At 30.4% G+C, this 14,455-nt stretch overlaps 1 protein-coding gene across 1 annotated transcript in view; it reads left to right on the forward strand.

The window, feature by feature from the left end:
* Nucleotides 1–8,508, forward strand: part of LOC100372577 (adenylate cyclase type 9-like) — a 160,865-nt gene extending 152,357 nt beyond the window's left edge. Inside the window, exon 3 of the mRNA XM_085498178.1 lies at nt 6,162–8,508. Within this exon, the coding sequence (XP_085354304.1) occupies nt 6,162–7,997 (1,836 nt within the window). The 3' untranslated portion in view covers nt 7,998–8,508. The remainder of the gene's footprint in view (nt 1–6,161) is intronic.
* The last annotated feature ends 5,947 nt before the right edge of the window (nt 8,509–14,455 follow it).

Consider the following 14,455-nt stretch of genomic DNA (forward strand, 5'->3'; position numbering starts at 1 on the left):
TACAAAATACTTGGGCAAAAACAAGTTTTTCTGGCTAAGTTAAGCTAAGTTTATTCACGTCTAAATGCAGCACTTTTTTTCTGAGATGAGGCATTTGTTTTTATGCTAAAATATCTGAATTACTTTGAATAAAGCTGGAAATTGTCCCTTAAATAATTAAACAAATTAGGCACCAATGTTTTTGTGAGATAATTATATCTATCAAGGACATTCAGTAGACTGATTCCCCACTGTTGTTTCAACCCCAAAACTTGTTTGTATTCTAAATTAATTATGAACATAACTATAAAACATCACCTTATAAACATAATTATAAAACATCACCTTATAAACATAACTATAAAACATCACCTTATAAACATAACTATAAAACATCACCTTATAAGCATGACTATAAAACATCACCTTATAAACATAACTATAAAACATCATCTTATAAACATAACTATAAAACATCACCTTATAAACATAACTATAAAACATCACCTTATAAACATAACTATAAAACATCACCTTATAAACATAACTATAAAACATCACCTTATAAGCATGACTATAAAACATCACCTTATAAACATAACTATAAAACATCATCTTATAAACATAACTATAAAACATCACCTTATAAACATAACTATAAAACATCACCTTATAAACATAACTATAAAACATCACCTTATAAACATAACTATAAAACATCATCTTATAAACATAACTATAAAACATCACCTTATAAACATAACTATAAAACATCACCTTATAAACATAACTATAAAACATCTTATAAACATAACTATAAAACATCACCTTATAAACATAACTATAAAACATCATCTTATAAACATAACTATAAAACATCACCTTATAAACACATGTATAAAACATCACCTTATAAACATAACTATAAAACATCACCTTATAAACAAAACTATAAAACATCACCTTATAAACATAACTATAAAACATCTTATAAACATAACTATAAAACATCACCTTATAAACACATGTATAAAACATCACCTTATGAACATAACTATAAAACATCACCTTATAAACATAACTGTAAAACATCATCCTATAAACATAATTATAAAACATCATATTATAAACATAACTATAAAACATCACCTTATAAACATAACTATAATACATCATCTTATAAACATAACTATAAAACATCACCTTATAAACACATGTATAAAACATCACCTTATGAACATAACTATAAAACATCACCTTATAAACATAACTGTAAAACATCATCCTATAAACATAATTATAAAACATCATATTATAAACATAACTATAAAACATCACCTTATAAACATAACTATAAAACATCACCTTATAAACATAACTATAAAACATCATCCTATAAACATAACTATAAAACATCACCTTATAAACATAACTATAAAACATCACCTTATAAACACAAGTATAAAACATCACCTTATAAACATAACTATAAAACATCTTATAAACATAAGTACAAAACATCATCTTGGAAACAAAACTATAAAACATCACCTTATAAACATAACTATAAAACATTATCTTATAAACATAACTATAAAACATCTTATAAACATAACTATAAAACATCATCTTATAAACATAACTATAAAACATCACCTTATAAACATAACTATAAAACATCACCTTATAAACATAACTATAAAACATCACCTTATAAACATAACTGTAAAACATCACCTTATAAACATAACTGTAAAACATCACCTTATAAACATAACTATAAAACATCATCTTATAAACATAACTATAAAACATCACCTTATAAACACATGTATAAAACATCACCTTATAAACATAACTATAAAACATCACCTTATAAACATAACTATAAAACATCACCTTATAAACATAACTGTAAAACATCACCTTATAAACATAACTATAAAACATCATCTTATAAACATAACTATAAAACATCACCTTATAAACACATGTATAAAACATCACCTTATAAACATAACTATAAAACATCACCTTATAAACATAACTGTAAAACATCACCTTATAAACATAACTATAAAACATCACCTTATAAACATAACTATAAAACATCACCTTATAAACAAAACTATAAAACATCACCTTATAAACATAACTATAAAACATCTTATAAACATAACTATAAAACATCACCTTATAAATATAACTATAAAACAGCACCTTATAAACATAACTATAAAACATCACCTTATAAGCATGACTATAAAACATCACCTTATAAACATAACTATAAAACATCATCTTATAAACATAACTATAAAACATCACCTTATAAACATAACTATAAAACATCACCTTATAAACATAACTATAAAACATCACCTTATAAACATAACTATAAAACATCATCTTATAAACATAACTATAAAACATCACCTTATAAACACATGTATAAAACATCACCTTATGAACATAACTATAAAACATCACCTTATAAACATAACTGTAAAACATCATCCTATAAACATAATTATAAAACATCATATTATAAACATAACTATAAAACATCACCTTATAAACATAACTATAAAACATCATCTTATAAACATAACTATAAAACATCACCTTATAAACACATGTATAAAACATCACCTTATGAACATAACTATAAAACATCACCTTATAAACATAACTGTAAAACATCATCCTATAAACATAATTATAAAACATCATATTATAAACATAACTATAAAACATCACCTTATAAACATAACTATAAAACATCATCTTATAAACATAACTATAAAACATCACCTTATAAACATAACTATAAAACATCATCCTATAAACATAACTATAAAACATCACCTTATAAACACAAGTATAAAACATCACCTTATAAACATAACTATAAAACATCTTATAAACATAACTATAAAACATCACCTTATAAACATAACTATAAAACATCATCCTATAAACATAACTATAAAACATCACCTTATAAACACAAGTATAAAACATCACCTTATAAACATAACTATAAAACATCTTATAAACATAAGTACAAAACATCATCTTGGAAACAAAACTATAAAACATCACCTTATAAACATAACTATAAAACATCATCTTATAAACATAACTATAAAACATCTTATAAACATAACTATAAAACATCATCTTATAAACATAACTATAAAACATCACCTTATAAACATAACTATAAAATATCACCTATAAACATAACTATAAAACATCACCTTATAAACATAACTGTAAAACATCACCTTATAAACATAACTATAAAACATCATCTTATAAACATAACTATAAAACATCACCTTATAAACACATGTATAAAACATCACCTTATAAACATAACTATAAAACATCACCTTATAAACATAACTATAAAACATCATCTTATAAACATAACTATAAAACATCACCTTATAAACACATGTATAAAACATCACCTTATAAACATAACTATAAAACATCACCTTATAAACATAACTGTAAAACATCACCTTATAAACATAACTATAAAACATCATCTTATAAACATAACTATAAAACATCACCTTATAAACACATGTATAAAACATCACCTTATAAACATAACTATAAAACATCATCTTATAAACATAACTATAAAACATCACCTTATAAACACATGTATAAAACATCACCTTATAAACATCACCTTATAAACACAAGTATAAAACATCATCTTATAAACATAACTATAAAACATCATCTTATAAACATAACTATAAAACATCTTATAAACATAATTATAAAACATCACCTTATAAGCATAACTATAAAACATCATCCTATAAACATAACTATAAAACATCACCTTATAAACATAACTGTAAAACATCATCCTATAAACATAACTATAAAACATCACCTTATAAACATAACTGTAAAACATCACCTTATAAACATAACTATAAAACATCACCTTATAAACATAACTATAAAACATCATCTTATAAACATAACTATAAAACATCACCTTATAAACACATGTATGAAACATCACCTTATAAACATAACTATAAAACATCACCTTATAAACAAAACTATAAAACATCACCTTATAAACATAACTATAAAACATCACCTTATAAACATAACTATAAAACATCATCTTATAAACATAACTATAAAACATCACCTTATAAACACATGTATAAAACATCACCTTATAAACACAAGTATAAAACATCATCTTATAAACATAACTATAAAACATCTTATAAACATAATTATAAAACATCACCTTATAAGCATAACTATAAAACATCATCCTATAAACATAACTATAAAACATCACCTTATAAACATAACTGTAAAACATCATCCTATAAACATAACTATAAAACATCACCTTATAAACATAACTGTAAAACATCACCTTATAAACATAACTATAAAACATCACTTTATAAACATAACTATAAAACATCACCTTATAAACATAACTATAAAACATCATCTTATAAACATAACTATAAAACATCACCTTATAAACACATGTATAAAACATCACCTTATAAACATAACTATAAAACATCACCTTATAAACAAAACTATAAAACATCACCTTATAAACATAACTATAAAACATCTTATAAACATAACTATAAAACATCACCTTATAAACACATGTATAAAACATCACCTTATGAACATAACTATAAAACATCACCTTATAAACATAACTGTAAAACATCATCCTATAAACATAATTATAAAACATCATATTATAAACATAACTATAAAACATCACCTTATAAACATAACTATAAAACATCATCTTATAAACATAACTATAAAACATCACCTTATAAACACATGTATAAAACATCACCTTATGAACATAACTATAAAACATCACCTTATAAACATAACTGTAAAACATCATCCTATAAACATAATTATAAAACATCATATTATAAACATAACTATAAAACATCACCTTATAAACATAACTATAAAACATCACCTTATAAACATAACTATAAAACATCACCTTATAAACATAACTATAAAACATCACCTTATAAACATAACTATAAAACATCACCTTATAAACAAAACTATAAAACATCACCTTATAAACATAACTATAAAACATCTTATAAACATAACTATAAAACATCACCTTCTAAACACATGTATAAAACATCACCTTATGAACATAACTATAAAACATCACCTTATAAACATAACTGTAAAACATCATCCTATAAACATAATTATAAAACATCATATTATAAACATAACTATAAAACATCACCTTATAAACATAACTATAAAACATCATCTTATAAACATAACTATAAAACATCACCTTATAAACACATGTATAAAACATCACCTTATGAACATAACTATAAAACATCACCTTATAAACATAACTGTAAAACATCATCCTATAAACATAATTATAAAACATCATATTATAAACATAACTATAAAACATCACCTTATAAACATAACTATAAAACATCACCTTATAAACATAACTATAAAACATCACCTTATAAACATAACTATAAAACATCACCTTATAAACATAACTATAAAACATCACCTTATAAACATAACTATAAAACATCACCTTATAAACATAACTATAAAACATCACCTTATAAACATAACTATAAAACATCACCTTATAAACATAACTATAAAACATCACCTTATAAACATAACTATAAAACATCACCTTATAAACATAACTATAAAACATCACCTTATAAACATAACTATAAAACATCACCTTATAAACATAACTGTAAAACATCATCCTATAAACACATGTATAAAACATCACCTTATAAACATAACTATAAAACATCACCTTATAAACATAACTATAAAACATCACCTTATAAACATAACTATAAAACATCATCCTATAAACATAACTTTAAAACATCATCCTATAAACATAACTATAAAACATCATCCTATAAACATAACTATAAAACATCATCCTATAAACATAATTAATACATTGCAAGCTGATATTAGCTCTTGGTGTTGTGTGTCAACTAGGCTCTTAGTGCCTATGACCAGCAGTGTGTTAATGGGAAATCCATGCATCTCCATAAATTGTATGATGTATACTACCTTATGTATATTGTTCTTACTTGTAGGATATGTCTGAATCTAAAGCTGTCAACTTACTCAAAACAGAAAATGGTAGTCTGGGACCAAGTCGTACCCCATCAGTCATGGACATGCTAGCAGAAAGACCAAATGAGATGCAACCTTCTTTCCCAGAATGCATCTTACCCAGAGTGAATGTGACTCAACAATCAGACAGGCAGTTAGTCAAGTGTATCCAAGAAGAAGAAAGCAACCAAGAGTATTTTTTCAAGCCACCGATTCATGACATTATGTTGACTTTCATTGATAAGGACGTAGAAGACATGTACCGATCACAATATGAGCCGTCCCAGGTACAGCCTGGGCCGCAGACCATTTCATCACCAAAAAGTAACACAGCATTTGATGTGGCCCTGGCATTTACTGTCTATACACTCATGTCTATTGGATGTTTTCTTATATTTGAAAGACAATTGCCATGGTTAATATTCTTTCCAATCACATGGGTTTTTGAGGCTATTATATTAGTAGTTGTCATTCATGATGCACTGTACACATCCCATGTTATTGCTTGTGCAGAGAAAGTTATGACATTTTTTGGACGCTGGTATTCAAGACATTTTCTTGGTGCTTTTCTCATCAGTCTACCAGTGCTTGCTGTTTATGCAAACTTTGTGTGTCCTAAAAAAGAAGCAGATGAAGCCAACCGTTTTTACTGTTACATGATAATTGTTGCTCTTCTTCATTTCTGTAATTTTGTTCAGCTCAGTTCTTGGTTGAAGAGTGTAGTGGCCATCCTCAGTGGAACTGTTCTGTTGGTTCTGCTGAATGTCAGTGTGTGTGCAAATATGAACATTGATGGTAACAATGACAACAATGACAGCAACACCATGGCGGCTTGGATTAACAGTAGCAAGTCATCTCTTGATAACACTACTTATTCTTATGAAGATTATGTTACTGACATGAATTCCACTGAGACGCCATGGAATGTCACTGATATCCCTTTAATTCTGTTGAATCCAAGTCTGTTTTCAGGACACAGCCAGTTGAAAGATGAACTGATACTAGATATTTTGCTCCTTCTCATCCTTGTGTGGTTCCTGAACCGTGAATTTGAGATCTCCTACCGACTGAACTTCAATGGGGACATTGAAGCCACAGATGACAAGCGCAAAATACAAGTTTTGAAAGAACAAGCTGACTGGCTGCTTCACAACATCATTCCTCAGCATATTTCAGACTTGTTAAAAAAGACATCAAAGTACTCCAAGAATCATGTGGATGTGGGTGTGGTCTTCTGCAGTGTTGTTAACTTTACTGAATTCTATGAAGAAAACTACCAAGGTGGCAAAGAATGCATCCGTGTCCTCAATGAACTCATTGGTGATTTTGATCAGCTGCTTGATAGGAAGAAGTACAATACAATAGAGAAAATCAAAACGATTGGAAGTACATTCATGGCAGCGGCAGGTCTTCATCCGACTAATCGACGTGACAGTAAACATCCTTATATGCATTTAATTCTTTTAATGGACTTTTCGGTTGACATGCAGAAGGCTGTGCATCAGTTCAACGAAGAGGTTTTAAATTTAACAATGAAAGCATTTAATTTTGTTCTACGTGTTGGGTACAACCACGGTGAAGTGACAGCTGGTGTTATTGGTACAACAAAATTATTGTTTGACATCTGGGGTGATACCGTTAATATTGCCAGTCGCATGGATTCAACAGGTGTTGCTGGACGTATACAAGTAACAGAGTCTTCAAGAAATGTTCTTTTACCGTACTTTGAATTTGAAGAGCGTGGTAAAACAACAGTGAAGGGTAAGGGAGATATGATGACATACCTTATGAAAGAAAAGAAAAATATTGACTTTTGAGCCATGGCTTGTGAATAGTAACCGGGTTGAGTATATTCTCATTTGACTTGGGGTGGAAACTTCAGACAAATACCTGTTACTGTACTTACAATGTAGCAAATGTAAAACAGAATCGTTATGTATGATTGATAATGAGTTGTTACATGGATGTTGATTTCATTGTGTTACTTATTTACAATGTCATTGCCTCATGATTCTATTCATAGATAGACTGTGATCCTTACATTAATTCACTATCAACAAATAATGGCCGAATTGTTTTATTTGAATTGAATTATATTTTTGGAGTTGTTGAAATATGAGTGGTAACTTGACGTCACTGGATGTCAGTCACACAGAATAGTGTGAAATTGGAACACATAATGACACAAAGCTGTAACTAGTTTATTGAGATTGAGATAGATTGATAGAATGTTAATGTGAGCATTTGAATTTGTTGGGATGTATGATACAATAGTACAGCTGATGAGAAGATAACTAACAATGTTTAAATTTTACACAGTTCTTTTCAGGATATCTTCGTTTTTATACCACATGTCATGTTTCCATTTTTTGTAGCTATGGCAACAGAATCCTAGTCTCTAAAAAATATATAATCATAAAATCATTCCAATTGTGACATGTGATTTTAGTATTGGCCAAATGCAGGTCTGTCTGTCTGTCTGTCTGTCTGTCTGTCTGTCTGTCTGTCTGTCTGTCTGTCTGTCTGTCTGCCTGCCTGTCTGTCTGTCTGTCTGCCTGTCTGTCTGTCTGTCTGTCTGACTGACTGTCTGACTGTTTGATTACCTTATTAGCACATGTGTGAAACTCCCTGTATAAAACTATTATCATGTTGGTATCCTTCATATCTTACATGTATGTGTTAAAAATGTGTTTCTAATCGGGAAAATACAGTGGTGTCTCAATGATGACAATACTGACCATTTTTTGATTCAAAAATCTATCGAGTTTTTACAGTTATTTCAAATTGATCATTGGAAATATTTTCCATTTTTTGGGTTGGTTGAATTAAAATAAATAGATTTTTAATTTTTTTCCTGTAAAACTTTGGTACAGTATTATCATATTTAATTCTTTCTGGCCAGTTATACTTGACTTCATTCAAATTATTGTGCTTGACATTCCAACTAATTATTGCATAGTATATCATATAGATTTTAGCATTTAAAGCTGTTTGAATCAAAGTGAAATCTCACAAAATGCTTATTTTATGCACACTAACCAGACATTCAAAAACTGTACATTACTTTCACACACCATAGTCAAGTCATGCAATCACATAAAACCCAATAAACTATCCATTTCACATAGTTTCCAGAAAATATACTGTAAACTAATTGAAAAGAATAGGATGTGCTACAGAATAAGTGAAAGAACTGTAGTAAACAGAGTGAGGGTTTAAAAACTGGTTAAAGTTTATCTGGAATTGCACTCGATGTTTATGCATATCACATAACAGGCCTGGTAAAAATATTTACCCCTAATTATGTGTTTCCATGGAAACAATTACTTTGACTTATTTTTTTTTTTATTTTTTTTTTGCACTTACAAGTACCCTATTACAAGGATTAAGGTAGAGATGCAGGTTCGTGGGCACTTGGGAGTGAATTTTTTTTTTTTTTTGCTTTTTATTATCCAAACAGTCTTGGCTATAGAATATATAGAATTGTGAATAGTGGAACATACTCAAAAAACGATTTTAAAATATAGATAACAGGTGCAAACATTATCTCTTTTGAATGCAAGATTTAGCAAGATTTATTATTTATAAATAATAAAAAAGAAACATGGTGAAAAAAAGAAATGACGGGATCTCCATATTATGCACTATATTTAACAAAACGATATTACATTTAAATTTGGAATTGTTACAGCCATTTTAATTATGAGCATTAGCAAACTTCTTACTTAGTGAATTGTTATGCAAATTAGCAATTATCTCAGCTTCTTTTTAGTGCACATCCCAGAACTTTAAAATAAATAGCTCCTAGATGCTTTGACCTTTTGTTTTGAAATTTTCACAAATGATTGACAATGTGTTTATCTTCAAAAGGCCGACGTGTTACAACAATCGTACAGACAACTAGCTGGGTGTTAATTTATGCATAAACTTGAAGTATTGAAATTTGAGCACCTGCCCTGCAAAATTTACAACTGGTAGACAGTTTTCAAGACGGCACTTTCTTCATAGTAAACAGATGTACCCATAAACCAATTTTGACAGGAAACAGAAGCATGGCTTAGAGGCTAATTTTTTAAAATCACTTTTGACCAAAAATATTTCAAATTACAGTGTTCATAAAAAAAAATACTAACAAAATTTTAAAATTCATATAATAAGCTTTCCGAAAATATATAGTTTTGTGGAAAAGGGAGGTCATCTTGGTTTCCTAATTAACTAATTAAAATACCTGTCAGCTAAACTGCATCTCTACCTTAAATACCCAGGTTTTCAGGAAATTCAGAAAAAAATCTTGTTCACATGCTGTACTATGTTACAGACTTGTTCACATGCTGTATTATGGTACAGGCTTGTTCACACGATGTACTATGGACAGGCTTGTTCACACGCTGCACTATGGTCCAGGCTTGTTCACATGCAGCACTATGGTACAGGCTTGTTCACATGCTGTACTATGGACAGGCTTGTTCACATGCTGTACTATGGTACAGACTTGTTCACATGCTGTACTATGGACAGGCCTGTTTACTTGCTGTACTATGGACAGGCCTATTCGCATGCTGTACTATGGACAGGCCTGTTTACATACTGTACTATGGACAGGCCTGTTCACACGCTGTACTATGGACAGGCCTGTTTACATGCTGTACTATGGTACAGACTTGTTCACATGCTGTACTATGGACAGGCCTGTTTACTTGCTGTACTATGGACAGGCCTGTTCGCATGCTGTACTATGGACAGGCCTGTTCACATGCTGTACTATGGACAGGCCTGTTCGCATGCTGTACTATGGACAGGCCTGTTTACATACTGTACTATGGACAGGCCTGTTTACATACTGTACTATGGACAGGCCTGTTCGCATGCTGTACTATGGACAGGCCTGTTTACATGCTGTACTATGGACAGGCCTGTTCACACGCTGTACTATGGACAGGCCTGTTTGCATGCTGTACTATGGACAGGCCTGTTTACATACTGTACTATGGACAGGCCTGTTCGCATGCTGTACTATGGACAGGCCTGTGCACACGCTGTACCATGGACAGGCTTGTTCACATGCTGTACTGACAGGCCTGTTCACACGCTGTACTATGGACAGGCTTGTTCACACGCTGTACTATGGACAGGCCTGTTCACACGCTGTACTATGGACAGGCCTGTTTGCATGCTGTACTATGGACAGGCCTGTTTACATGCTGTACTATGGACAGGCCTGTTTACATACTGTACTATGGACAGGCCTGTTCGCATGCTGTACTATGGACAGGCCTGTTTACATGCTGTACTATGGACAGGCCTGTTTACATACTGTACTATGGACAGGCCTGTTCGCATGCTGTACTATGGACAGGCCTGTGCACACGCTGTACCATGGACAGGCTTGTTCACATGCTGTACTGACAGGCCTGTTCACACGCTGTACTATGGACAGGCTTGTTCACACGCTGTACTATGGACAGGCCTGTTCACACGCTGTACTATGGACAGGCTTGTTCATATGCTGTACTATCGACAGACTTGTTCCCATGTACTATGGACAGGCTTGTTCACATGCTGTACTATGGACAGACCTGTTCACACGCTGTACTATGGACAGGCCTGTTCACATGCTGTACTATGGACAGGCCTGTTCACATGCTAAACTGTGATGCTAGGATGCAAGATTTTTCCATATTATGTCTAGTTATTATACCGATAGTATAACCTGTAGTATGTCAGGGATATAGAGAATATTGGTTTTAATGATTTTCTTGAAATATAATATGTAATCTTCAAATACAAATATGTTATATTTATTGACTTTAGCTATTATGACATGATATGTAATTGTTGGATATTGTCTGTATTTACCATTTCCAAGAACTGTATGGGAATTAGTGGATAGTTTTGTTGACTCCACAGACTGAAAAACTGAAATATTTATATTTAGCCATAGAAACAGAAGATTAAATGTATATATTGCGTGACTTGTAATTGGGCTGAATTGGATGTGTTCCATATAGTTTGAATAGACACTCGTACCCAGTAACATCTGTGAATGTAATACATTGGGATATAGTTACACAAACATTACCAAATATGTATATATTTTTATTGTGTTTATGTATATAATTGATGAGAAAACATCTATAATATTACTAATTGCTGGACCCTGTGGTGTATTTACAAATACTTGTTTTTTGTCTAATGTGTAACACTCTTGAGCAGTTATATACCATTTAGGTGGTGAATTTGGCTTCAGTTTATACACACCAGTTCATTTTTTGAATTACCTAGGTAGCCAAAACAGAAGGTAGCTAAATTAGCTAACATCGCCTTGTAGATTAAACAAAAAAATGTTTCCACCCTGAACATCTAGTTGTGTTTTCAACATTTTGTTTTTATTAAGGAGTCTGCTTATGGATTTTATTCTCCATATTTCAGCATAATTAAATGTGATTCAACTTTTAACAATTTCTGTGTATACTGATTTGTGGATAGAATTCATTCTGTGTATAGATTTCATTAGTGCTTGTTTTATTTCAGACAATGTATAGGTTAGAGATATTTAACTGTAAAAATAATGTATGTTGTCAATTTTTTGGGGGTGCTTTATTATTCCTGTATGCCAATATAACTGAATACACAAAAAAATCTGTATTAGAGGCCAATGCACCCTAATAGAACACCATGTATGGATGTTGTAATAGAAGATGTATCCACTCTGTTAAATTGTGCCATTTTAATCATGGCTTCTAATACAGATTTTAAAAATAATTCTCTTGTTTTGTACAAATGAGTAGTGTTGAAATTGTGTGCCTATTTAATTACACGGTAGCATTGTTTTATCACATAGTAATAAGCATAATCACATTTGCATGATTGTAATAAACAATAGTGTAACATTAAATTGTATGCGTTTCATTTTGCATCCATATTACCCGGTAAGTCAATTCACCATTCTGAGTCTCATACAACACATGTACTAGTAAGGATTTATAAGATAAAACTATCTGTGTACAGTGATATACAATAGTCATCACAATAATATATTGTCTCAGTTCCATGCGCACTTCAAACATTTTATACCATCTCACAAATCACCAGAGATCACGCAGATTGCATAATCTTATAAATCCTTGGTCATAATTGGCCGAGTACACCAAATTTCACTTGCTACATGAATGTTCTGAATATAAAACATTTATAAACTTTTCATAAATTTTAAATGAGTGAAATAACTTTGATCAATATAAAGTATTCCATCTTGTCTAATGTGACAATTTTCCTGTTTCCTCTTAATACATGTTTCAATACCAAACTGTACTGGTGATAATAATCATTACATATTAAATGTGTATATATATTGAATTTCATTCAGGTTTTTTTTAAGGAAATTTGTAAAACATTGTTAACAGCGAGGCTATCTCAGCCGAGAGACTGCTTGTTCAATAACCGTGTTCAGTGGTTCAACCCTGGTTGTCTAGCAATGAGTGGGGCATTAGGGTAGAACCTATTACGTAAACATCAGAACATCCCTTGTTTTTTGGCTTGCCTGTAAAAAAGTAAATGGAAAGTCATGGTAGTGGCAAAATGTTATGTTGTAGTAAACTTTCTTGTGGTCACGATAACTCCAGTAATATTCAGCTGATTGATATAAACATGACGTGTATGGTTAATCTGGTGATATAGTTGGCCTGTATAGATTTCAGAGTTGATCTTCCGAAGATTGTATTTTTGGTGGTTAATTTTTCTTTACAGTGTACCGTATATTGTAGCTAAGAACAATTTTTGTTTACTTCTTAATTTTCTTTTCTTTATTGTTTAATAACTTCAATGTTTAACTTTTTCAATGAATTTAATAACAAATATCTAGTAGAACTTTTTTGTAATCTGTTTGCATTGATGCCCTTCGCCACCCTATATGCTATGGTCTTTCAACCATATGCTGTGATTTACCCCACATATGTAATAATATCCCATCATATGCTGTGATTTGCCCAACATATGTAATAATATCCCATCATATGCTGGGATTTGCCCAACATATGTAATGATATCCCACCATATGCTGTGATTTGCCCCACATATGTAATAATATCCATCAAATGCTGTGATTTGCCCAACATATGTAATAATATCCCATCATATGCTGTGATTTGCCCAACATATGTAATTATATTCCACCATATACTGTGATTTGCCCAACATATGTAATAATATCCCATCATATGCTGTGATTTGCCCAACATATGTAATGATATCCCACCATATGCTGTGATTTGCCCAA

The sequence above is a fragment of the Saccoglossus kowalevskii genome, chromosome 4 (assembly GCF_978046115.1).
Source record: "Saccoglossus kowalevskii chromosome 4, keSacKowa6.1, whole genome shotgun sequence".
NCBI classification, from domain to species: Eukaryota; Metazoa; Hemichordata; class Enteropneusta; family Harrimaniidae; genus Saccoglossus; species Saccoglossus kowalevskii.